The sequence below is a fragment of the Asterias rubens genome, chromosome 12 (genome assembly GCF_902459465.1).
Source record: "Asterias rubens chromosome 12, eAstRub1.3, whole genome shotgun sequence".
Classification (NCBI taxonomy): Eukaryota; Metazoa; Echinodermata; class Asteroidea; order Forcipulatida; family Asteriidae; genus Asterias; species Asterias rubens.
Window position 1 is genome coordinate 14,841,126 of NC_047073.1, and position 25,657 is coordinate 14,866,782.

The window sequence follows — 25,657 nt, forward strand, 5'->3', positions numbered from 1 at the left end:
AAGTAAAAACACCCTTGCCATACGAAGTTGTGTGATTTCAGATGCTTGATTTCGAGACCTCAAATTCTAAATCTGAGGTCTCAAAATCAAATTCTGTGAAAATGACTTCTTTCTCGATAACCAAGTTACTTCAGGGGGAGCTGTTTCTCACAATGTTTTATACCATCAACCTCTCCCCATTCAAGAAAGGTTTATGATAATAATTATTTTGAGTCATTACCAATAGTGTCCACTGCCTTTAAGTGCCACACAAGAGCTCATAAACACAAGGGTGCACGCAGAGCAGTCACTTTTGGGAACCAACATAATTGTTTTTCAGTACATCTCATCCAAGTGTTAGTGATGAGAGGCATCAATACAGTGCATAGTCTTTAGTCAAGGTGCACACGGCACCCCCAGATGTCAAGCACGACCCCAGATATCACGCACGAAAAAGGGGGAAAAAATGCAAGCGGCGAAGCCAGAAAGTGCCTTTAGCAACTCGTTTTGGGGCGTTATGTTTTTCTGTACTTTTTGCCACAGATTTGGGTGGGAGAAACGTAATGCATAATGCATGAGCGTGATGAGTTGTTGGCCAATAAGAAGACGCAATACCATAGATCACACGCCGCTTGCACGCCCCATGACCCACACACACAAAATGGTGCACTAGAAAGTTACGTGCTGAGGGCAACACACAGAAGGTGCTTATATGAATAACTGATTAGATAAACGAGTTGCTAAAGGCGCTTCGCGGCTTAGCCGCTCGCACTGGTCTTTTTTCGTGTGTGACATCAGGGGGGTGCGGTTGCCGCGTGCGCCTTGATTAAAGGCTATACAGTGCCCTGCTCTTGGTAGTAAGGCTGTACCCATGTACACAGAAATAAATGAATATGAATTGAATGCAAAGGTGAGAATATTATTCATGTATTGAAAAGATGGAATGTTTCTTTCAAGAGGCAAAACTGGATTGAGTGGAACATTCCATCTGTCAATGAATGAAAATATTTGGTCCATGCACAACTCTACTCACTTATGCCCTAACCAGGAATCGAACCAGGGCCAAAATGGTGAGAGGCAAGCGCTTTTCACACTAGCTACCTATACCATAGATGGGAATGTCTATATGAAGGGTCGATAGTGCTTAACCTTTATTTCTAATTTGGTTATCAATGAGCAACTCAATTAAAACTGTATATATATGTTTTTTTTTTTAATAGTTACAAATCCTTTGATTAAAAACAAGGCAATGTTTTCAGGTTGCGTATATTTATGTATATATTTGAAAAGTCAAGTGTTTTTAAACTAAAGTGCATTTTACTTTAGGCCTACACTCGGGATATTGCAGTACTTTTGTAATTATTGTAAGTATTCAGAATGCAATTTTATTCAGTACTTTTTATTTTTTAGTACTCTAACACCGTATGCAAATTTATCTGATGTTTTATAGATGTCGTGTTGATATTCTGCCGATTTGACCTGTAAGTTTTGATTTAAATGGTGAATAGCTATTTTTATAGAGATAATGAAACTAATAAGCTATTTTAAAGGCAGTGGACACTATTGGTAATTGTCAAAATCCAGTCTTCTCACTTGTGTGCATCTCAACATGTACATAAAATAACAAACCTGTGAAAATTTGAGCTTGATTGGTCGTCGGAGTTGCGAGAAAACTATGAAAGAAAAAAACACCCTTGTCACACGAAGTTGTGTACTTTCAGATGCTTGATTTCGAGACCTTAAATTCTAAACTTGAGGTCTCGAAATCAAATTCGTGGAAAATTACTTCTTTCTCAAAAACTTTGTCACTTCAGAGGGAGCCTTTTCTCACAATGTTTTAAACATCAACCTCTCCCCATTACTCGTCACCAATTAAGGTTTTATGCTTATAATTGTTTTGAGTAATTACCAATAGTGTCCACTGCCTTTAACACATGAACAAATCTGCCAATAATAAGTGGTAGTTTTAATAAAACAGGAAATGAATAATTGAAGGGATTCTGAAGTTGTCTCAATTTTTTTTTTTCTGCCTAAATTTGATAAAACTGCTGGACTTGCCCCTTGTGATCTTTCCATTTTTCTGCCTAAATTTGATAAAACTTCTTTTTTTAATTTTTAGGCTTCAATTTGATACATGTACATTGCTGGATACCCCTTGTGATTTTTTCCCCTTGTGGTTTTTTCAATTGTTACATAAAATTGCTGGACTTATACAAATTTTAAAAAATATTTGTTTGGCCTTTATTTGATAAAACTGCTGGACTTACCCCTTGTGATTTTTTTCATTTTTTTGCCTATATTTGATAAAACTGCTGGACTTACCCCTTGTGATTTTTCTATTTTTCGGCCTATATTTGATATAACTGCTGGACTTACCCCTTGTTACTTTTAAAAATTTTTTTCCTAAAATTGATAAAACTGCTGGAGTTACCCCTTGTGAATTTTTTGTTTTACGGCCTAAATTTGATAAAACTGCTGGACTTACCCCTTGTGATTTTTCTATTTTTCGGCCTAAATTTGATAACACTGCTGGACTTACCCCTTGTGATTTTTTCATTTTTTTGCCTATATTTGATAAAACTGTTGGACTTACCCCTTGTGATTTTTTCGTTTTTTTGCCTATATTTGATAAAACTGCTGGACTTACTTACCCCTTGTGATTTTTTCATTTTTTTGCCTATATTTGATAAAACTGCTGGACTTACCCCTTGTGATTTTTTCATTTTTTTGCCTATATTTGATAAAACTGCTGGACTTACCCCTTGTGATTTTTTCATTTTTTTGCCTATATGAGATAAAACTGCTGGACTTACCCCTTGTGATTTTTTCGTTTTTTGGCCTAAATTTGATAAAACTGCTGGACTTACCCCCTTGTGATTTTTTCATTTTTTTTCCTAAAATTGATAAAACTGCTGGAGTTACCCCTTGTGATTTTTTCATTTTTTTTCCTAAAATTGATAAAACTGCTGGACTTACCCCTTGTGATTTTTTCATTTTTGGCCTATATTTGATAAAACTGCTGGACTTACTTACCCCTTGTGATTTTTTCATTTTTTTGCCTATATTTGATAAAACTGCTGGACTTACCCCTTGTGATTTTTTCATTTTTTTGCCTATATTTGATAAAACTGCTGGACTTACCCCTTGTGATTTTTTCATTTTTTTGCCTATTTATTTGATAAAACTGCTGGACTTACTTACCCCTTGTGATTTTTTCATTTTTTTTCCTAAAATTGATAAAACTGCTGGACTTACCCCTTGTGATTTTTTCATTTTTTTGCCTATATTTGATAAAACTGTTGGACTTACCCCTTGTGATTTTTTCGTTTTTTTGCCTATATTTGATAAAACTGCTGGACTTACCCCTTGTGATTTTTTCGTGTTTTGGCCTAAATTTGATAAAGCTTTTTTCATTTTTCGGCCTAAATTTGATAAAACTGCTGGACTTACCCCTTGTGATTTTTTCATTTTTTGGCCTTAAAACTGCTGGACTTACCCCTTGTGATTTTTTCATTTTTCGGCCTAAATTTGATAAAACTGCTGGACTTACCCCTTGTGATTTTTTCTTTTTTCGGCCTATATTTGATAAAACTGCTGGACTTACCCCTTGTGATTTTTTCTTTTTTCGGCCTAAATTTGATAAAACTGCTGGACTTACCCCTTGCGATTTTTTCTTTTTTCGGCCTAAATTTGATAAAACTGCTGGACTTACCCCTTGTGATTTTTTCTTTGTTTTGGCCTATATTTGATAGAAACTGCTGGACTTACCCCTTGTGATTTGGGGTCTTTAATAATAATACTGCTGGACTTGCCCCTTGCGACTTTTTTCCTTTTTTGTCCCAAATCTGATATAACTGCTGGACCCTTTGTTTCCATTTTTCGTCCTCAATTTCATACAAAACTGCTGGACTAATAATACCCCTTGCGTTTTTTTTTCTTAAACTGTTTACAAAAATGTAACAAAAAAGCTGGACCTTATTTGAGATTTGCTGTTTTATTGTTCCATTTTTCAGAATTCACAAATTTCTACACATTTATGTGATAAAAATGATCAGTATTTCCAATAACTATAGCTTATTGACCAAAACAATAAAATGGCATGAGTAGACCCTACTGCGTCATTTAAAACCATAATATCCCACAGTTTTTACCAAAGTTTGACAGAAAAGCATGACTTGCTTTCATTACCCCTGGTGATTTTCTTAATTTTAAACAAAATTCAGAGATCAATCTTTTGCTATCATACGAAGCAGGCACTCTCTGACGTTCTCAGCATATAAATTATTTGGTTATTCTGATAATAGGGAACAAGCAACAACTTATATACACTACACAGTGTTTTGGCTGGTAAACTTAAGCAGATATGTAAGACCCCAATAATAACAACAAGTCCTTTAAATGAGGCACCTGCTCTACGGGAAAGCTCCATTAGATAAAGAGGCCAGAATAACACATCCTTTTCCTCTGGCAACTCACACCTGATATCTCAATGTGATTCCTTTTCCAAAGTTAATTAGGTTATGCATTAATGACCCAAGTAATTCAATGTAAACACACTGGCTTATTTTACAGTATTCTTTACAGCATTTTGTGGTCAAAAGATCGTTGTTTCAATTGACACCACTGGATTATAACCATGGAGACATCTACTGTGGACAACTGTCTACAACATTCCTGCCCCTCCTGAACAAATCACTGACCTGTTGCTTGACACCCCTCTAGGTCGTATGGCATAGTCCATCTTAGGACATCAATGCAATGTGAGCTGACTGTGTTTACGACATGGTTAAGACAATGGAAATATTAACATGTTTCATCAAGTGCCGACCTCTGTATTTCCTTCAGATTTAGAAGTATTTCTGTAAGGGTTCTCCAAGGGTCTTCTCTAAATCATTGACGACCAGCTGACAGTGCTGCTCCACTTCCTCGGATTCGTCTGCAAAATGGTAGAATGAAAAATAAAAAAATCGTTGTGTCGGGGAACAAACTCCTTTATGAATGATGAATAATTTATGGTTCTCGAAGGCTTAAATCATTTGGCTTTCGAGAAACTAGGGACGAAACGTTAGGCCACAAGGGTGGGTTTTCTCCCGACTCCGATGACCCATTGAGCCTAAATTTTGACAGGTTTGTTATTTTATATATAAGTATTTTAAATATAAGTTGTGATACACGAAAGTGTTTACCGAAAGTGTCCAATGGCTTTAAACCACCCAAATGTAGCACAAGGTCAGGCAGCGGAAAGGGGTATTTGTGAAGATCTATCCACACAATACATGTAACATACGTACCTTCCATGAGTTCCGCAAGGAATGGGATGGTCTCGGGTAGCAGGGATAGATAGTCCTCTGCTAGCTTCTTATGGAGCTCTTGAAGTACAGTCAAGGCTGCAAACCGAACCTGAGACGGGATGAACAAAAACACAGAATGTTTATTGTTTTTATTATTTATATTCGGCAATAAAGGATTTGGGTATTTATTCAAAATGTCCACAGATTTACATTAAACTTACAGGGTTTGAAGATAATTATAGTGGAAAACTTCCCTTCAACTATTGCTAACTGAGGTTCTGTAGTTTTTGAGAAATGAGAAACTTTGCATGGTGGAAATACGATAAGGAAAGTTTGCGGTAACACCATGTAATGACCATCTCTAAATGAGTTGGGGTGGTTCTGAAAAGCAGCTCTATGAAATTGGGCCTTGCTCATTGTTTTTTTAGCTTACCTTCGGTGAGCTGTGTCTAGTCTTGAGAAGGACCTGGTAGTTGAGGGGTTGCCAAGTTGACGAGTCTCGAGACGAAACAAGGAGCTGAGCTATGCATGGCGTCAAATGCTGTGAAACACGCTCCCGGTATGCGTCGTCAGTTCCCTGCATGTTCTCAATCTGGAGTAGATGTGAAATAATATTATAAATTTATAAATAATATACACGGGACAAATTATCAATTCTGATTGGTCAAGAGGGCATCATTTGGCCATGATCAAACATGTGATATAAACACGGTGAGAAGTGCTTAAACATAGGCGTGGTGTTAATTTATGCGTATCGTAGTCATTACATACTGGTACTTGATGTATAAACTTACTTATAGCTTGTGTCCAGAAGGAAAACCGTTGAGCGTCAATGCAATTTTGACCCTCCAAGAAACAAAGCTTTTCTCTATAGGGGTTTTCCTCCCACATCTAAAACTGAAATTTCTTCATTGTCTTCTCTAAAAGAAAGTTGGTTTGATGTTTCCATGAGAATGCTTTGCTGATTACTCAAATTCAGATTCAGATACTGAATGATACTCTAAATGACTGCCCCTTCCTGCCACCCCCTATAATAATTTTAAAAATTATAGCGCGTTTCACAATAACCATCTCAATGTGCTCTATGATGTACATTACTGCCCTGGTCATTGGGCCAATAACATTCCTTTAATCTTTCTCAGCTCCCTGGGGAGTATACAACCGAGGTAACCATAGCACACCAAAGTTTTTTTCTTACACAATATCAACCTCTACCCTCAGAGGTACCTATTTATACCCATGGTTGAAGAGAAGCAAGGACACACGTATCATGACCGGAATTCAAAACCACACTCCGATGACTTGAGCTTGAATTCGATGCACTTAACCACATCCAAAAACAAAGAAAAGACAAACAAGAAAAACATTGACAGTCCAAGAAACAGTGATTCTCACCTGATCCACTAGAGGCTGCATAAGACGTTGGAATCTCTCCTTTGAGACGAATGTTCCCTTGTCGTACATGAAGCATTTATGGAGACAGTCTAAGATGCGGACTAAGAGGAGAGACGACTTCTCGTCACTGTCGGATGATTCCTCAAAGAAGGGCTTGTCTGGATGCAAGGAATGCAAAGATTACAAGATCATAAAAAAATGTTTCCGGATTTTATTTGGTTCTCCCTAAGGGCCATGTTAAAGCCATTGGACACTTTCGGAACAGAAAAAAAAAACAAGTTCACAGATTTACAAATAACCTACAGGGTTTACAGAAGGTAATGGTGAAAGACTTCTCTTGAAAAATTTTTCCATGAAATGCTTTACTTTTTGAGAAAACATTCAAACAATTATCAATTCTGGATATCGAGAATTACGGATTTATTTTAGACACATGTCATGACACGGCGAAACGTGCGGAAACAAGGATGGGTTTTCCCGTTATTTTCTCCCGACTCCGATGACCGATTGAGCCTAAATTTTCACAGGTTTGTCATTTTATATATAAGTTGTGATACACGAAGTGTGGGCCTTTGGACAATACTGTTTACCGAAAGTGTCCAATGGCTTCAAAGGCAAAGTATACTTTTGGTTTTTGGAACAGTTCAATTGTTTTAATCTCATACGCAGACAAAGAACAGCTATCGTCAAATCATTTGCAAAATTTCATTTCAAAAGGTGGTTGAGTTTTTTTCCAAATCTGGAGTAATTATGTCCATGCAGGAAGAATAATCCACAATAGGAATGCACAATCCGAGTCTCAGATTCAAATTTGGGGGCACAACAACTGATATCTTTTAACAACACTTTGAAGTGGCATGTTTCTTAAAACTTTAGAGGGAGCCTATTCCCACAATGTTTTATACTATCAACAGCTCCCCATTGCTCATTACCAAGTAAGTGTTTATGCTAATGATTATTTTGAGTAATTACCAATAGTGTCCAGTGCCTTTAGAGTGTTAGAATGTAAAGCTACCTGTTTTGTGAGTGTTGTTTGAATCGAGGAGATCGGCTGCCTTGGCAACGAGGTGACCAGCAAACAAAGTGAAGAGACTCTTGAGTTTGTCGGCGATGGCGTCGGAGAGTCGGTAAAGTGTCAGGAGTCGGTCTTTGGGAGATGTACTGCGAGTTGCCCAATCAACCACCTAGGAGAAGAAAAAAACACGAGTGTTCAGCGCTTAGGACAATTTGTGGATAGTTTTGAACACCTTTGAAGGAAGGGTACATGTTTGGTAATCACTCTTTAAAGACTCTGGACACTATTGGTAATTGTCAAAGACCAGTCTTCTCACTTGGTGTATCCCAACATATGCACAAAATAACAAACCTGTGAAAATTTGAGCTCAATTGGTCGTCGAAGTTGCGAGAGAATAATGGGAAGAAACAAACTCCCTGGTCACACGAAGTTGTGTAATTTCAGATGCTTGATTTTGAGACCTCAAAATCTAACTCTGAGGGCTCGAAATCAAATTTGTGGAAAATTACCTCTTTCTTAAAAACTACGTTACTTCAGAGGGAGCTGTTTCTCACAATGTTTTATACTATCAACAGCTCTCCATTGCTTGTTACCAAGTTAGTTTTTATGATAACAATTATTTTTAGTAATTACCATCAGTTTCGAAAGCAATCTACTTATTATAATTATAATAGTACACCTTTAAAGACTATTCAATGTGCCTCAGTAGACAGGTCTCAATTGACCTTTGAACTCTGACCTACCTTCAATAACATGGGCCTGAAGCTTGCTTCCGATAGCTTCATGACTAAGGTCAACACAGCACGTATCACATGACCTTCAACTGCGTCGACCTCCGGCAAACTTAGCTGTTGATAAACAAAAACAATGTGGAATCAATGGATGGGGCAAAGAACAACCTGCCTTTAAAGACACTAGACACTATTGGTAATTGTCAAAGACCAGTCTTCTCACTTGGTGTATCTCAACATATGCATAAAGTAACAAACCTGTGAAAATTTGAGCTCAATTGGTTGTCGAAGTTGCAAGATAATAATGAAAGAAAAAATACCCTTGTCACACAAAGTTTTGTGCTTTCAGATGCTTGATTTCAAGACATCCAAATCTAAATCTGAGGTCTTGAAATCAAATTCATGGAAAATTAATTCTTTCCCAAAACTACGTCATTTCAGAGGGAGCCATTTCTCACAATGCTTTGTACTATCAACAGCTCTTCCATTACTCATTACCAAGTAAGGTTTTATGTTAATAATAATAAATATTAATGAATAATAAAATAATGAATAAAAAAAACTACCTATCTGAAACTTTTTCTCTGAATACACAACGTAAGTCCACGTTTACGTCACAACTGTGATATAACACAGCCGGCATGCGCACGGACACTTTGATCTAGCATCAGATATACACCATCAAGTTCATGGTATGAACCAGTTAGCTTAGGACTGATGCTTAAATGACCCTTCTGTCACCTGAACTATCCTTCTTGCCTCCACATTCTGGGGTGGATTTCACAAAGGTAGTCCTAACTTAGGACTAGTCCTAGGCAATGCTCAGAGATAGGACTAGTCCTAAGCTAGGACCAGTAACTCATCTTAACTTAGGACTGGTGTTATCTCTTAGCATTGCCTAGGACTAGTCCTAAGTTAGGGCTACCTTTGTGAAATCCACCCCTGGGCTCGTTTCTTATCAATAACTCCATACAGCGTTATCGCACAGGGGAGGCTTTGCCAAGGGTTAGCCATTTTACAGGTTAGATCAGGGGTAAAGTGGTCCTAGATGTGAAAGAGTCGGCTATTATTCCCCATGGTTGCCCCTGGGGAATAGCGTCATGCAAAAAGGGATTAAGTGGATCTAAAACATGTATGGGCCTAAATGGACTTTGGAGGGTGCCAGATCCCAGTTTCATAAAGCTGCTTTAACGGTAAGCAAATTTCCGTGCTTACTGTAGCAGATAAATTTGCTAAGGTGTAAACGTATTTCACAGGTTAGCAAGAAAATTTAGGGGGCCATCTTACACCTACATGTACAACATGGATTTGTATTGTTACGTCATAAACTTTTCGAGCAGTAAGCACCAGAAGGTTAGCATGCCTTTTTGTGTGCTTACGATATGAAATGGATATCGCGCAGTAAGCCCCAAATCGTCCGCTAAGCAGCCCTAAGAAATTGGGCCCAGATATTAAAGCTACATTACTAGCAAGCCAACTTACATCAGCGTGCTTTGTTCTGTAGTCTAGCGCAACAAGGAAGAAGGTGATGGCGTGCTGCTGGTAAGCCGTCATGTCAGTCTTATCCAATGCTCCCAGGTGGTCCGACACAAACTCCATCAGGGGACCAATGCTTGCCTAGAAAAATTCAAGGTAACACAAAAAGGTTAAATTATTTCCATGACTTGAATCCCTACTCACTGTGAATATGTACGTAAAAAAAATTAACCTGTAAAAGATTGAGCTTCATTAGTCATCACGAGTTTGAGAACAAAAGTGAAAATCACAGGACAATGTTTTCAAGAGAGTCGCGTAAATCTGTTGTATATGCTCTATTAATTTTCATCTGACTGAAAACTATTTTGTGAAATTGTTTCACTCCTTCCTCAAAAGCTACAGCAACTCGGTTAATAATATTTTAAGGGAAGCTTTCTTTCATCATTATCTTCAAACCTTGTAAGTTTAATGTAAATCTTTGGACCTTTGTGTTTTGTGTTGTACAAAAAGTACCCAAACCTTTTAAGGCTGGTTCACGCCAAACTAGTTCTCAAAAGGTACAAACTAGTCCTTAAAAATACAAAATGTATAACAGGTTTTGTCTTGTTAGAGTTTATAGCTTTTGCAGGAAAATTTCAAAAATGAGACCCTAGTCAGTTATGTTGTGGTAATGAGTTGGGTCTGTATGTGAACAGGATGAACGTGCTCTAGACAGACCACGTACATCCAAAGACGCCCGACCAAACCATGTCAAGCACGTCCCTAGTACGATACCAAGTACAGCAATTCCTTCTCATTTTAAGAACGTTTCAAGTACGTTGCCACTCCGCCTAATTGCATAATTGGGATGGTTGCCCAAAGTTTTTGAGCACCATTTCCGGTCAGACCTGTCCATGAAGTTAGTAAACAGACTGTAAACAGACTGTAAACAGTTGCTACCGAGTCCAATCCGCTTACACACAGTTTAGTCTGCTCGGCTACATGTTTTGTACGTAGTGAGAATGAGTTTGTTGTGATGAGGTCTTTATATTACTTACTGGGTTAGTATCCACCATCCTCTCATATGCCAAGCTGAACGTTGGTAGGAGCACCCTGACGGACACAGTGCTGGAGAGGTTGTGGCTCAGTGCCTTCAGTCTAAGGTTCAGTTGGGACTTCTCCTCTTCAGTGTTACTCGACAACCGGCAGATCTAATAATAAATCATAATTAAAAACTTATAATGCCAAAAAGAGCCATTTAAGTGCTCATGGCGCTAAATACAAACAATAACATACACATGCACAATAACCAAAATTGAATTGAAGCCTGATCTAGAAATACAATACAAATGCAATATCTGCGACACAAAATAAAGAGACATTTGTTTACTCGCTGTTAACAGCTTCACATCTGGGCTAAATTTAAAGGAGTCACAGCAATGGTAAATGTATGCTATATTGGCTGGTAACCCATTTTTCCTAGCACAAGTTTTCTGTGCTTAGCAACTTTAAGTGCTTTAGGCCAGTGCGCCCTATAGTTCTTATAGATAACTCTATGGAAATTTCTTATCCTTGATTGGCGTATTTACCTGTAAGAGAAGATCCACAAGGTAGGGGCTCTGGAAGTGTGGAAGGGTCTCAATGACCTTCTGTACTGCAGTCACTGCACTCATGAGGTGCAGGTCAGAGCTAGGTAAGAAAACAAACATGACAAGTCAGCTTGATGGAGGGTAAAACAAGTAAGGCCAGGGGCCAATTTCTTAGAGCTGCTTAAGCAAAAAAGTTGCTTAAGCACGAAAATAGTTTGCTTATTTTACACGTGTTACTGGCCACAATTCCATGCCGTATACATTGTTTGTGACTGGTATTTAGCTGTTGTTTACTTAGCATAACAATTGAGTGGAGTCTTGGCCGGTAAGCTGATTTTACCAAGCAAGGATTTTTTTTGCTTAAGCAACATTTTGTCCTTAAGCAGCTCTATGAAGTTGGGCCCTGGTTCATACTTCCTGCGAATGCGATGCAAATTTGACTTGAATTTGGCATCACAAATCTGTTTTCGCTGCGAATATTCGCGAGAGTTGTTATCGTTATCATTATCACTGCAGTGTGACCGGGCCTTAATAAGTGCTGACTGTGCTATTTATGAAAAAAACATGTATATGAACATCTCACCTGACTATATTTTCCTTGCTTGCCAGCACGTCCAAAAGCCGGGGCATAAATCGCGGGAGACACTGTATGGAGTGCGCCCTCAAGTTACGGACACACTCCGCTAGACAGAGCATAGCACTTCCCTGCACCTACAAAAAACAAAACAAGTTTTGAAATTAAAAGGTTGGGTCATAGATTTTTTTTTTTCGCCGTAAATCAAAAATTATAGACAAAAAAATCGAGAAAAATATCATAAAATAAACATGTGAAAGTTTCAGCTGTATACAGTGTCTACTTGTTGAGAAAACAAGAAAATGACATCTAAATAAAAACAAAAACAAACAAAAAGAGTATCCTCACCTGCGCATTCACCCGTTCCTCGTGGCATATCGTGACCGATGCTTCCAGCACCGGCCCAAACTCCACCGGGCGTCCTTCTCCGAGAAGCGCGCTTAGAAGTTTCAGACTGTAGAGGGCGGTGTGTCGATTCGCGTCCACCTCGTCGGCATCTGTGGGTTGCTCTTTGGTTGCCGTGGCGATAGTCAACAGCCCACTGATAAGTCCCAGTAGTCCATCATTCTGATTGCAAAGCGGGGGGGGGGGAATAATAATAAAAAATACACAATTTAAACTTTGGCTTTTATTAATTAGTCGAGCATGTATGTGATTGGATTGCGCCTCTAAGCATGGAATTAGGCAACCCTAGTATTTTAGCTACAAGGCCGTTGTAGATTTGTCCCTTTAAAAAACTAAAGGAATAAGGTTACCGGCAGAAATCACTGGTTTCCTGCATGGTTTTGCTTAGCGGTAATACAACATTAGGCTCAAGTTCTTTAGACTGTGTAATCTCAGGTATCTGAACAATGAGACCAGTTAAAGCAGGAGAGTTTGTTTCCGTCACCCAATAAAAAAAACCCGTTAAAAGTGGTCCCAAAATTGGTTGAATATGAGCAAGACTTGCACAGTCTATAGTAGAGAATTTTCAGACATTAAAGGCACTGGACACTAATAATGTTAATTGGTAACAAACAATGGCGAGCTGTTGATAGTAAAAAACAATGTGAGAAATGGCTCCCTCTGAAGTACAAAGATTTGGAAAAAGAGGTAATTTCTCATTCGAGTTAGGCCTGAAACCTTTTTCTGCTACTGAAAGCACACAAATTTGGGCAACAAGGGTGTTTTTTTCTTGTAACTTCGATGACCAATTGAGCCCAAACTTTCGCAGGTTTGTTATTTTCTGCATATGTTGGGATTCACCAAGTGAGAAAACTGGTCTTTGACAATTACCAAATTGTGTCCGGTGCCTTTAGGTAAAGTTTACTTCCGAATTTATTTGTCAGTGTATACCAACCTGTTTCTCATTAAAGTAGTCTTTAGAATGAAGGAGTTTGTTGTTCAGTAGTTCCAAGGCTTTACGTCTTATCGTTGGGAGCTTGTTGCTAAGGAGATGGGCGATGACGTCAATGAAAATCTTCGCCGGCAATAATGCGTTAACCTGCATATCGATTAAAAATAAAAAAAACACATTAAATACATTGTTAATGTAGCACGTAACACCTTGTAAACCCTTCTAAGATGCTACATAATTGGGTCTCATAATCAATCACTGCAATAACCTATCTTTCTCAAAGTTTGTATATTATACTCAGCGCCTTGAGTACCTTGTTTGGTAGATATGTGTGTTATAAAAAGGTAAAAGGAATAATTAATGGGAAAATGTTTGGCATCCTACCTTTTTGAAAGGAGCGAGGATGTGGGGTCTTTTCTGGTTAATCCATTTTTTTTTGTTTTTATTGCTGCCGCGCACTTTTGGGGAATTTTAATGAATTTTCTATAGATTTCATATATATATATTTATATTTGATATGGTATTTGATGGGTTATTTTCAAAATTTTTGTGACGTTTTTGTCCTTGTACCCTTTTGTGCCTTTGTTATTTTTATTTTCTGGATTGCCTGTAGATAGTGATTATTTTCGCTTTTTGGTCATCCAACATGAAGTGGATTATCCAGATTATGTACTTATTGTTTTCTGGTCATTTACCTTATCCAGTGCGTCGTAAGAGCGATGCAACAACGCCCTCCAGAATTTCGCCGTGTCTTTGCCAGCGTTCTTATGAACGCTCTGCGCTACTTGGGTGATGTACCCTAACAAAACCTCTAATAATCTGAAAGAAAAAAAAACTTCACAGTTAAAAAATCAACAATGCATGTCAATTGCATCATGATTATGATTTGTTATTGGAGGTAAATATTTGTTCTCATTTTTTTGTTTGCATCTGGGATAAAGTATATAACTTGGTTTTAACCCTAACACCAATAGGTATTAATCACTGTAATATTTCCGAGTTCTGTGAAAAAAATTCACCGGCAAAACTCTGGAGTATAATATTGGAATGTGGCAACAGAATCCCTCCAAAGAGTTCTGGTCTCTTAAAACCTCACCTTTGCAGCAGTTTCTTCAATTTGTCCGAGTCATTTTGGGAAACGTTCGCAACCTGAAAGAGACAAATATTAGACACAATCAGTTGGACAAAAGTTTGGAAGCAAGTTCCTGCAGGAAAAAAATTGTTGACAATCATTTGGTTTTCAGAACCAACCCCAACTCATTGGGAGATAATCATTACATGGTGTTACCGCAAATTTGTCCATCCATATCGTATTACCACCATACAAAGTTTCAAATCCTACTTGACAATCATTTGGCTTACTTGACTCAAGCGTTTCAGAAAGGGTAACCAACGTCAATTTATCGCAGCAAGTCGTACCTTTTGGATGAAGTCGCTACTGGAGACCACGTGAGGCATAAAACAGACAGCGGTGAAACGGAACTGCCTCATCTGACGGGCTCGAATGTGAGGATCCGCATCGAACGTTGGCTCCTGATTGGTCTGTTCCTTGGGCTGCTTTGGTTTGGTGCCGGCACGTCTAGTGGCCATTGTAGTAGATTTTTGACCTGAAAAAGTAGAGTGAACAAATATTTGTCATGTCGCTGTGTTTCAAGAAATAGTGTCACACAGGGCTATACAGAAGGTAGTGAGTGGATCATGTGTAGAGGTCATGAGTAATGTTGATGTATTGCGCTGCCCCCCCCCCCCCCAACAACCTTAATCCCATTGGTGTACAATCTCACCTTGTGCCATTTGTATCTTTCCCACAACGCATTGCTTGATCGTAACTGCTGGAAGTGTGACTTTAAAACATCAAAATACAATGGAAATTTTAATTAAATCAGGTGGTTGATCCGTTATGCGTTAAAGACTTCTTCTTCCGTGTAAGTACAGACTCAACTACATGAGCAAAAGCGTCACGGAGCAACTATCCCCCTCTCATTCATTTTCAATCATGTGATACGTCTTAATGCTGGCAATTTATGGTGACCACATAAAAGTAGTTCATTTGAAATGTATTGCATTGAAATATGTGCGCTTTTTCAAGCGCAAACTATTTGTCTCACAGACGCCTTACGATCGCTAGAAAGTTTTTAACAAGCAAGCGCAGAGCAGTCACTTTTAGTTAGCCAATCAGTGTTGATTTTCAGTGCTTTCCTTTCGGATGTTAGTGACAAGAGGTATTGATACTGCGTGCTAACCAATGGTATCGAGGTTGCTTACCTAGCTTCTTGTCTTCGGTGAGCGTTGAGACATACTCCAATAATCTTGTCAAACTGGTAATCTGAACATGGGGGGAAAACTCCTGGCTTAGAGACAGCCAAAAGTCGATACTGCGGCCTGGTCCCTGTTGAAAAAAAAAATACAAAGTTGTGCATTTACGTTTAAATGAAAAAGACTCGCTGGTTGGGCGTGTCAAACAGAGTTTGAGTCGCCTGCAAGTGTTTATTACTAGCATACGTTAAAAATGCAAACTATTTTCGAAACATAAAGAAAAACTGTAAAAAATTAAATAATTTATCTCTTACCTTAACATCAACTTCGTCTCCCGGGTGCATCGCTGCGGCACCTTTAGTGACATAACCGCCGATCAGCAGGGCCAGCATCTTAGATAAATACTTCTCCTCACCAACTGTCTTCATAAGCTGACCGAACAGCGGCAGACGCCGGTGCTCCGGGATGTGCGGGTAGGCATCCACAAAGACTCGCATCACCATGACAACGACCTCTTCAACACCACCTTTGAGGTCAGTGGTGACTGTTTGTTGTTCGCTGGCCTAGGTGATCAAAGCAGAAACACTACTCAATTCATGAAGATAAGAAACTTACAAGAAGAACAATGTTATATCCTCCCAAGTTTTCACAGGCTTGTTATTTTTATGCATCAGTTGGGATACACAAAGTGAGAATACTGGTCTTTGACAATTACCAGAGGGGTCCAGTGCCTTATACACATCAGTTAAAGTTGAAAACCAAATATATATTCTAAAAAAACATCTATTAAAATTAACTGACCTTGATAAGGGCTGGAATGACGGTCTCGACGGTCCGCATAATGACCTGGAAGCTGTAACTATCGTCTTGGTGCAGCATGTTGGCGCCCATGAAGGTGAAGATGGCCATGATGTTATGCAATACATGTTCCTAAAATTAAATCAAATCAAAGATGTTATCAATCAAATCATACAGATAATCTCACAACCGAGTATAGACACCTGTGATTTTGTTTCCCCAAAACTCGGGATATTATCGAGTACACAGTGCTTACATACATCGATTTAAAGAGACACATTGCCTTGGATCAGGCGAGTTGGTCTATGAAAAGTTTTTGAAACCATTTGTTATGAAATGCATATGGTTTTAAAAGTACAACATAACTATCCTCATGAACATGCCTCGAAATTGCAGTTGTCCTCGTACATGTACATCACGAACTAACACTACACGCCAATTTGTGGAGTCAAATCAACCAAAAAGTTTTTTTAGAGAGGTAATTTCTTACTCAAATATTGAAAGACATTAGGCCTCAACTGAACCAGGTTTTTTTGATCAAAGGTCAGTAGTTTTTAATGGCTTTTCTTGGCTTGAACAGACAACAGTGCAGTTTTTCAGATATTTCTTTTGAACCACCAACCCACAATATTGAAAAAAAAAAAAAAAATCAAATTTTGTAACAAAACCAAGCAATTTCGAAGGCATAATCGTGCCTGGCAACAAGGTCCCATACTTACTGGGAATAAACCGGCTGCAGCAGCCAGCAGCATCAACGCATGGCGATGCGTCTGTGGGTTATCCGTCGTCCTGATACACTGAACGACCACCTCTACGCTAAACTGCGCCTGACTCAGTGCGCTTTCGGCAGCGGCGGTGGTCTTGCTGTCCGGGGTGAGTTGGTTGCAGATGTTGAGCAGAGTGGTCAGGATTAACTGCTTCAGGTACTCCATGGAGTTCTCTTGGGCAGTTTGGTCAAGCTCCAGGCACCTGTGGGTAGGTTATGAAACAAAAGGCGGAGAGTTGAAGTCCTGGGCCCATTTTCATAGAGCTGCTTACATGGCTTAAGCAGAAATTACTACTAAATTTTGCTTGGCAGAAATGAGTTGGATACCAGTCCCAAATTGTAAATATGACATGATGGTTTGGCTGGTAACCTTATTCTGGTGAGCACAGTTTTGTTGTGCTAAGCTGTTTTTGTGCTTAAAGGGTTTGGGTACTTGTTTTAGTCAAAACACAATGTACACAGATCTACATAAAACTTTGCTTTGAAGACAATGATGAATAATTTCCGTCTCCTGAGACCAAAACTATTTTTGTGACTTTGTTTTTTTCTGTGTCTGAACTGTTATGCTTTTGTGTGTCAATATTTGTGGAGCATCCAACAGGGATTATTGGTATAGTATGTGTTAGGGAATACAAAGAGTCCAATAACTCACCGTGAGAGAAGAGTGAAGAGCGCTGGGACAAGCTGAGCCACGCCCTTAATCTTCTTGAGCTTCTTCTGCTGAAGCAGCTCAACGATGTGAGTGACTCGTTGCCATCGGCGTGTCTCAGCATCCGAGGACTTCTCATCGTCCATCGATGGCTCTTTAGTCCTGCGTATTGACAAGTAACAAATTAGCATTGAAGAATCTGCGACATAAATGTTTAAGGCAGTGGACACTATTGGTAGTTGTCAAAGACTAGCCTTCACAGTTGGTGTCTCTCAACATATGCATAAAATAACAAACCTGTGAAAATTTGAGCTCAATCAGGCACCGAAGTTGCGAGAAAATAAAAAGTTACCCCTTTCTCAAAAATGTTACTTCAGAGGGAGTCGTTTCCCACAATGTTTTATACTGTTAAAAGCTCTCTAATGCTCGTTACCAAGTCAGTTTTTAAGCTAATATTTGTTTTGAGTGATTACAAATTGTGTACCTTCCCTTTAAGCAGGATTTGAAACTTTGCACAGTGGGATTACAATTAGGAAAACATGTAGGCGAGGTCTGCGGTAGCTACTGCACCCCGCTATGGATGCAATTCTGAGACGAAATGTCCTGCTCTCGCGGTACATATAGAACTTTATTTTAAAAAACTAGATGGCCGTGACACAATAGAGGTCGAGAGTCAAAGTTAAATATACAGTCAACTTTGTGCAAAAAACCACACCCAAAACAGGCCTGGAATTTTATTTTTGCAAGGCCATTTTCATTTTGCGAAGGGCACTTCCATTGGAAAACCTTTAAGTCAATGGGAAACTTTTGAAGGGGCACCAAGGCCAAGACCAAGGGCATCGGAGGCTATGGCCTGCGTGTAATTCCAGGCTTGCCCAAAGCTACGTCTTTAGATGGGACTTACATCCGTGCTTTCTTGGCTTGCCGGAGGTTCTTGGCTTTACCAACAATTTGCAACTTGTCCAACTCCAGCACAATCTGCTCTGCTTCAAGAGGCAACTGAAATAATAAACAGTTATAAGGTAGTTAAGTCAATTAAGTAATTAAGTGGTGGCAGAGATGTCTAAGTTCGGTAATTTAAAGAATGTAAGTTCGAATCCTGGCCTGGTTAGTCGTAACACTTGTGTCCTTGAGCAAGGCACTTGGACAAACCCACCCACAAATTCGAGAACAAAAAATATTTTGAAACGTTGACTATTCTGAATCGCCCCCAAACAGAATCCCAATCCCGATCCCAAAGTGGTGCAATCCAAATTTGTTGATCACGTCATGTGAGTTGAGTGAATAATCTGCCGGGGGTAGTACATACTTTTCTTAGGGTGCGCCCAAAGCTTGCTGCGACGGCAGCTTCTTTAGTTTCAACTTGCTGATCAATCAACTTGGAGAACAGCGTCTGCTTCAGATCGGGCGTTGGAATCTCTTGGAAGAATAAAGGCGTAATCTGAAAAAAAAAAAAAATAATAACAGTTCACAGACTGTTTTTGACACTTTAATACAAGAGTCCGCTTCACCATTCAGGGCTTGAATTTTACATTGGATCGCCGGCCTGAGGCTAGTAATTTCAATGTCGGGCCAGTAAACTCAAGACAGGACAAGTCCAGTAGTCTTGTCTCGTTTCACTTCAACATCATTGTCTCAAAAGAATGATATTTAAATGTTGAGTTTGAGTCTCAAAAAATATCTCTCAAGCCTGCTGAGCATCACCCATAAAACAGAAGAGAGCAATCTTCGCGAAGTGTTTTGTTCCAACGAAACAGATTAGATGATAAAAACCGTGATCTCATTTTAATTCTAGTCTCTTCTGAGTTTGATTCCGGTCTTCTTAAAAATTAAATCCCTGTCCAGTAAAGATCCTGATCTAAAAGTCCTGCTGTCTCGTGGATTTTTCCCCCAAACTCGAGCCCTGCCATCCTGAAAACTCTGTGGCCAGGCAATCTTTACTTTGTGTTTTCAAAAAAAAAAAATCCTGAAGGGATTTAAACCTGTCGCTAGCGACTGGTCAGTGAAAGAGTTAACAAGAGCACTACAGTAGAGAAATTGAAAGAAAAAACTAGAAAATGAAAATGATGTGCTAATAATTTACTTCAGCAACATATACGTTAATCTTATGTACTGCATCGACTCGTTTGACTGGTCGATTGACCACACCTTTTTGAGTGAGAAACATAACACGCATGAGTGATTCAAATTTCAAATTGACGAAAAGTCAGCACTCGAACTTGCTCCTTTACATACATTCTTTTTATCAAGTGTAATCATAGAGGCAGTTGTTGTACGCCTACCTGTTTTAAGACCATTTTCTGTGGAGACTTCTTCCCCGTCTGCATGTTTTTCTCCATGCTCAATGCACAGGACAACGCTTCGAAATAGTCACTCAAGATAGCCGCCGTTGCCGGGGTGAACTGCTGGATGATAAATTCTACAATGATGACCTCATCGTTACTTAGTTGACCTTGTGACCTCCCCAGGAGGTCATTGAGCATGCCCAGTAGTGATGACAGGACAATCTATCAAATAAGGATCAATTCGATATTAATTAATTGGGTGACAGCAATACCACTGCTTTTAGATGCTTGATTTCGAGACCTCAAATTCTAAATCTGAGGTCTCAAAATCAAATTCGTGGAAAATAACTTCTTTCTCAAAAACTACGTCACTTCAGAGGGAGCTGTTTCTCACAATGTTTTATACTGTCAACCTCTCCCCATTACTCATAATCAAGAAAGGTTTTATGATAATAATTATTTTGAGTAATTACCAATAGTGTCCACTGCCTTTAACCCAATTCACCCGACGTCATCATCAGAATAATCTTAGATGCGCCATACTGGTGGGTAATGTCACTGTGCGTTATCCAGTGAAGTACCACTTTAGGCGAAGCAGCATTTACAGGTAACCTATTCCCCACCAACATGGTGAGCATGAGCGTGGACAGTCGCAGCGTGTGAGGTGTGTGCAAAGGGTAAAATATATTTCTGATAATAAAGCCAAAATGCCTCACTGTAGCTGATGAAACATGTGTCTGGGATCAGGGCCTAATTTCATAGAGCCGCATGAGCAGAAAATAATGCTTAAAAATTGTCTGCTAAGCAAAACGACAGCAGGATACCAACCACAGAAACTGTATGTGAGATTGCGTTTCGGCTGGTAACCTTATTCTGGGAAGCATCATATTTGAGCGTACCTTGTTCTTGACTTCAGACATGATCTCCAGAAGAGCACGCTGAAGGAATCTCGGGGTGTTGCCACTGTTCACAAACTCCAACAACCATCTCAGACATTCTGGCTTAGGATGGGTGGAGTCCGCTGGAGGCTTTGCTGCTTTCTTCTTCTTCTTGGGCGTGGAAGGAGTCTTTTGCGTTTCTTCAGCAGTAGTCCCCGCATCAATGTGCGCAAAGTACAGTTTCAATGCCTGACAAAACGCAAAGTAACATACATTTGGATGAGTATTAAAGCCATTGGACCCTTTCGATTAACAGTATTGTCCAAGGCCCACACTTCGTGTATCACAACTTATATATAAAATAACAAACCTGTGAAAATTTAGGCTCATCGGAGTCGGGAGAAAATAACGGGAAAACCCACCCTTGTTTCTGCACGTTTCGCCGTGTCATGAAACATGTTTAAAATAAATCCGTAATTCTCCATATCGAGAATTGGTAATTGTTTTAATGTTTTCTCAAAAAGTAAAGCATTTCATGGACAAATATTTCAAGAGAAGTCTTTCACCATTACGTTCTGTAAACCCTGTAAGTTATTTGTAAATCTGTGAAATTTTATTTTGTTTTCTGTACCGAAAGTGTCCAATGGCTTTAAGTTATTACAGTAGTTCAGTACAACAGTGATGTACAGTATAAAGCCTCACCTTCCTTAATAATGCACAGAAAAATACAAGAGACCTTTGGTCTTTTCGCATTTTTACTAGGCATTCTGCGCTTACACAATAATTCTAGCACAGAAATTCAGCACTTGAACAGTAAACAGAGAATGGTGATCGCAAGTGCAGAACTTGGCAGTAAATTGAGCCATGAAAGAACAGTAAGCGGAGAATGAAGATTGTAAGTAATAATAATAATAATAATAATAATAATAATAATAATAATAATAATAATAATAATAATAATAATAATAATAATAATAATAATAACTGTATCTATAACGCACTTTTTTTCCAAAGGATACAAAGCGCCAGGTATTATTACTGCAAGGAGTGGAAAAAAGTTTGAGATATAAGACCTAATCCTTAAGCACCATGTAATGGTTTACAGGGTGCTGTGGCGCAATATGCTGCCAATCCAGCCAGGAACACCGGGGCAAACCCCTTCTCTTTACGAAAAGTGCACTGGGTTCTTTCAAATGCGTTTACACAATACATGGGACCAACGACTTTACGTCCCATCCGAGGGACGAAGCAATGATTAAGTGTCTTGCTTAAGGACACAAGTGTCTCGGCTTGGGATTCGAACCCATACTCTGCTGATCAGAAACACCAGAGTTTGAATCCGGTGCTCTTAACCGCTCAGCCACGACACTTCCAAAGTGCAGAATTTGGCAGTAATAAGAGCCATGAAATTGGGCCCTGATCACCTGAAAGGTACATTCCTACTGGCTTACACAGAACCAAAATATAAAAGGTTTTAGATATTTTGTATTTGCATTGTACATTTGGTTTGCTGTGAACACCATGTATGTATCTACTTGCATGGTAGATCATGTTCTTTAGAGAATTTGTCTTGCTTAACATTCAACTACCGCAGAGTAGATTTTTTTATTTGTTGTGACTTTTCAGTTTTGAAAAACTACTATCAGGGCAGAAGGTAGAACTACTTTTATTTTTGTGGTTAGAGGGGACTTCTCGTTATTAGCTTCACTAAAAATAATAATAATAATATTTATACCGCACATTTTCTATACTAAAAATGATCAAAAGCGCCTTACAATAACAATGATTATGATGAACTAAAACAGTGACATTGTAAACAACCCAATAGTTAGAAGTGAGTTCTTAGTTGATCTCAACGTTTCGACTAGCTTGCTCCAATCATTGCAGCAGACATTTAATTATTGCTTACCTGTTTTATATAAGTTGGGTCAGCGCTTAGCTCGTCCGTCCTCTCCGCCAGATACTGGCCGAGCCAGATATAAGGCATGTACGGTTCGTCCTTGAAGCTCGTTGCTAATGCCTGCAGACAGCGCGCAGAAGCCGCTCTGATTGGCTGAACCTCGCTGGACAAGACCACTAGCAAAGTGGGGAGCACTGTAAATAAAACACATACACAAAAACGCAATAAAAAATGTTCAACATATAAATAAGAAAAAATGAGTGCCTTGAAAAAAAAGGCAACTTTGAAAATATTTTTCTGATAACCAGAAAATTATTTTAGCATGTTCATTATTTTACGAATTTATGCGACCCTCCTAAAAAACAATGCTCTGTGATTTTCAGTTTTCACCTCTTCCTCTGAAAATTTAGACTGCCAAAAAAAAAGTGATTTTCCAGCCAGAGCATTGATCAACATCATCATGAAAGTCAGCCAAACGTGTGTGTGACTATAGTGTGTATTGAAACAACGATTGTGAGATACATTTCTGGTCTATAGACGGCCAAAGGGGTTTAACTATGAAGAACAAAAAAAAAGAACAAAAATCTTCTACGTTTTTTTTTTTCGATACCGATATCATGACCACTGATATGGCCAGAGCTGAAACTACGACAAGTAAATTATATTACAAACATCTTCATTCACAGTGAGTAGGGATTCATGTCTTGCCAAAAACTTGATCTACAAAGGGTACCAAAACCCTTTAAGATCCTCAAGAAGTCCGACCCCGGACTGACGACCCTTACCCTCTGAGTTTTGACCCAGAAGTCTCTCAGCAACATCAGAGGTCATGGATTGTTCCTTGGCGCTGGTGAGAGCAATGTGGAGGCATCGTGCTTGGTAGAACGCTGACACGGGGAAGAGTTGCTCACTGGGAGTCTGGCTACAAGAACTCCACACCAAGGACAGGAAATTCCACAGGATATCAGGGGTGTTCAGATGCTCCTGATGGCCGCCAAACACAGAGATGTTTAAATTATTTGAGGCATTGCACGGTGAGGTATCAATATTAATTTGGTTTGCAGTAACACCATGTGTGTATCTACTTGCCAGGTAAAGTTTGTTCTTTATAGAACTGTCTTTCTATAGTCTACTACTGCGGAGTAGATTTATCGGATTGTTCAGGAGACTTTTGAACAGAACTGTTCTGCTTTTTAACTACAACCCGGGCGAAAGGTTTAGAAAATTGGCTGGGACTACTACTTTAGCTTATAGGATCGTAATTAACTGCACTATTGCGGAGTGAGGTCTTAAACTGGTCTCAAGGGACATAGATATTCAATATTAAAAAGTCACATCCCCTTAAAAGCACAACCTTATGGTTATTTTCAAAGACCAGTATTCAACATATGCATAAAATATTAAATCTGTGAAAAATGTTTGAATCAATTGGGCACTGAAGTTGCAAGAGAATAATGAAAGAAAAAACACTCTTGTTGCACAAATTTGTGTGCTTTCAGCTGCCTAATAAAAGGCTTCAGGCATGAAGTCTTTTAGTATTTGAGTGTGAAATTACCTCTTTCTAAAAAACTATGCTACTTTAGAGGGAGTCATTTCTCACAATGTTTTATACTATAAGATTTTTGATGGTGACAATTATTTTGAGTAATTACCGATAGTGTCCAGTGCATTTGATAACAGTTTGTGAAAGTCTTTATTTGAATTCTTACCTCTATGACCTTTGACAGAATTCCCTTGAACTCCTGGACTTGTTTGAACTTTTTCTCTTTGGCCACCGCAGCCTCAGTCAACACGTCAAGCAGACGCAAGAGCCAGGCCAAATACTGGCTGGTTGGGTCAAACTTGGGTCGAGAGGCTGACCAAAGCTTTGTCTCTGTAACCGAAGAACATAAATATTGATAATAATAGTAATAACTAGTTCTTATAAAGTAGATTCAACAATAATGTACCAATAATAATACCAAAACAGTTCAAGGGCACTGAACAAAATAACACACTAGTCAAAAACTAAGCAGGTATACATGTAATTGTATGGACAAATTAGAAAATAAGAAATTGAATTACAACAAAAGGAGTAAAAAGTCTTAAAAACATTCAATCTGTTAGTAATACTTGTCCTTTTGGGCTAATAACATTCCTGTAATCTTTCCCAGTTTCCTGGGGAGTATACAGCCCTAAGTTGCTGTGGCGCTCCAAAGGCTTTTAAATGCACAATATTAACCTCTACCCTAACAGGTACCCGTTTATACCCCTGTGTAAAGAAAAGCAATTATAGTAAAGCGTCTTGTTCAAGAATACAAGTGTTATAAACCCACATCCTGATGACTTAACCACCAGAAACTTAAATTCAATGCTCTTAACGGCTCGGCAATGACACCCACTAAAACCAAATTGGTCTCAACTTTTCAACAAGCCTGCTCTAGTCATCGACAGGAGACTGAAGAGTGTTTGGGATGTTGGTCTATTTACAAGGATTAAGAGGTTTCAGCATGTTCAGTGTAGAGTCAACACAGAGTTATATATGAGAACTAGAGGGCGCACTGGTGATGCTTCTTGCACAAATGAACGGGACCGCAAGGAGACATGAGTGCGCCATTCTGTACTCGCGTTAAATATGAAACACACGTTGGAGTTAGTGTTTATTGAACGCTGTGCGATGCTGTATTTTTCAACTCAAAAAATTGCCGCACAAACACACGGTAAGCAATGCCTGTTTTGTCAACTTAGAAAATGGCCGCCTGCGCGCATGCCGGGTCACGT

The 25,657-nt window shown here is 39.0% G+C and overlaps 1 protein-coding gene across 1 annotated transcript in view; it reads right to left on the bottom strand.

Annotated features, from left to right (window-relative positions):
* Positions 1–3,788: 3,788 nt before the first annotated feature.
* LOC117297551 (HEAT repeat-containing protein 1-like) overlaps positions 3,789–25,657 on the bottom strand; it is a 38,572-nt gene continuing 16,703 nt past the window's right edge. The window contains exons 18-44 of the mRNA XM_033780647.1: positions 24,607–24,770; positions 23,683–23,881; positions 22,907–23,091; positions 21,019–21,246; positions 20,117–20,341; positions 19,144–19,275; positions 18,739–18,833; positions 17,838–17,996; positions 17,139–17,388; positions 16,423–16,551; positions 15,936–16,184; positions 15,631–15,754; positions 14,785–14,972; positions 14,462–14,514; positions 14,061–14,184; positions 13,369–13,512; positions 12,378–12,596; positions 12,039–12,166; positions 11,456–11,555; positions 10,925–11,077; positions 9,894–10,028; positions 8,424–8,528; positions 7,681–7,849; positions 6,666–6,823; positions 5,704–5,862; positions 5,271–5,379; positions 3,789–4,915 (exon numbers count right to left, since the gene is read on the bottom strand). Of these exons, the coding sequence (XP_033636538.1) occupies positions 4,827–4,915; positions 5,271–5,379; positions 5,704–5,862; positions 6,666–6,823; positions 7,681–7,849; positions 8,424–8,528; positions 9,894–10,028; positions 10,925–11,077; positions 11,456–11,555; positions 12,039–12,166; positions 12,378–12,596; positions 13,369–13,512; positions 14,061–14,184; positions 14,462–14,514; positions 14,785–14,972; positions 15,631–15,754; positions 15,936–16,184; positions 16,423–16,551; positions 17,139–17,388; positions 17,838–17,996; positions 18,739–18,833; positions 19,144–19,275; positions 20,117–20,341; positions 21,019–21,246; positions 22,907–23,091; positions 23,683–23,881; positions 24,607–24,770 (4,172 nt within the window). The 3' untranslated portion in view covers positions 3,789–4,826. The remainder of the gene's footprint in view (positions 4,916–5,270; positions 5,380–5,703; positions 5,863–6,665; positions 6,824–7,680; positions 7,850–8,423; positions 8,529–9,893; positions 10,029–10,924; positions 11,078–11,455; positions 11,556–12,038; positions 12,167–12,377; positions 12,597–13,368; positions 13,513–14,060; positions 14,185–14,461; positions 14,515–14,784; positions 14,973–15,630; positions 15,755–15,935; positions 16,185–16,422; positions 16,552–17,138; positions 17,389–17,837; positions 17,997–18,738; positions 18,834–19,143; positions 19,276–20,116; positions 20,342–21,018; positions 21,247–22,906; positions 23,092–23,682; positions 23,882–24,606; positions 24,771–25,657) is intronic.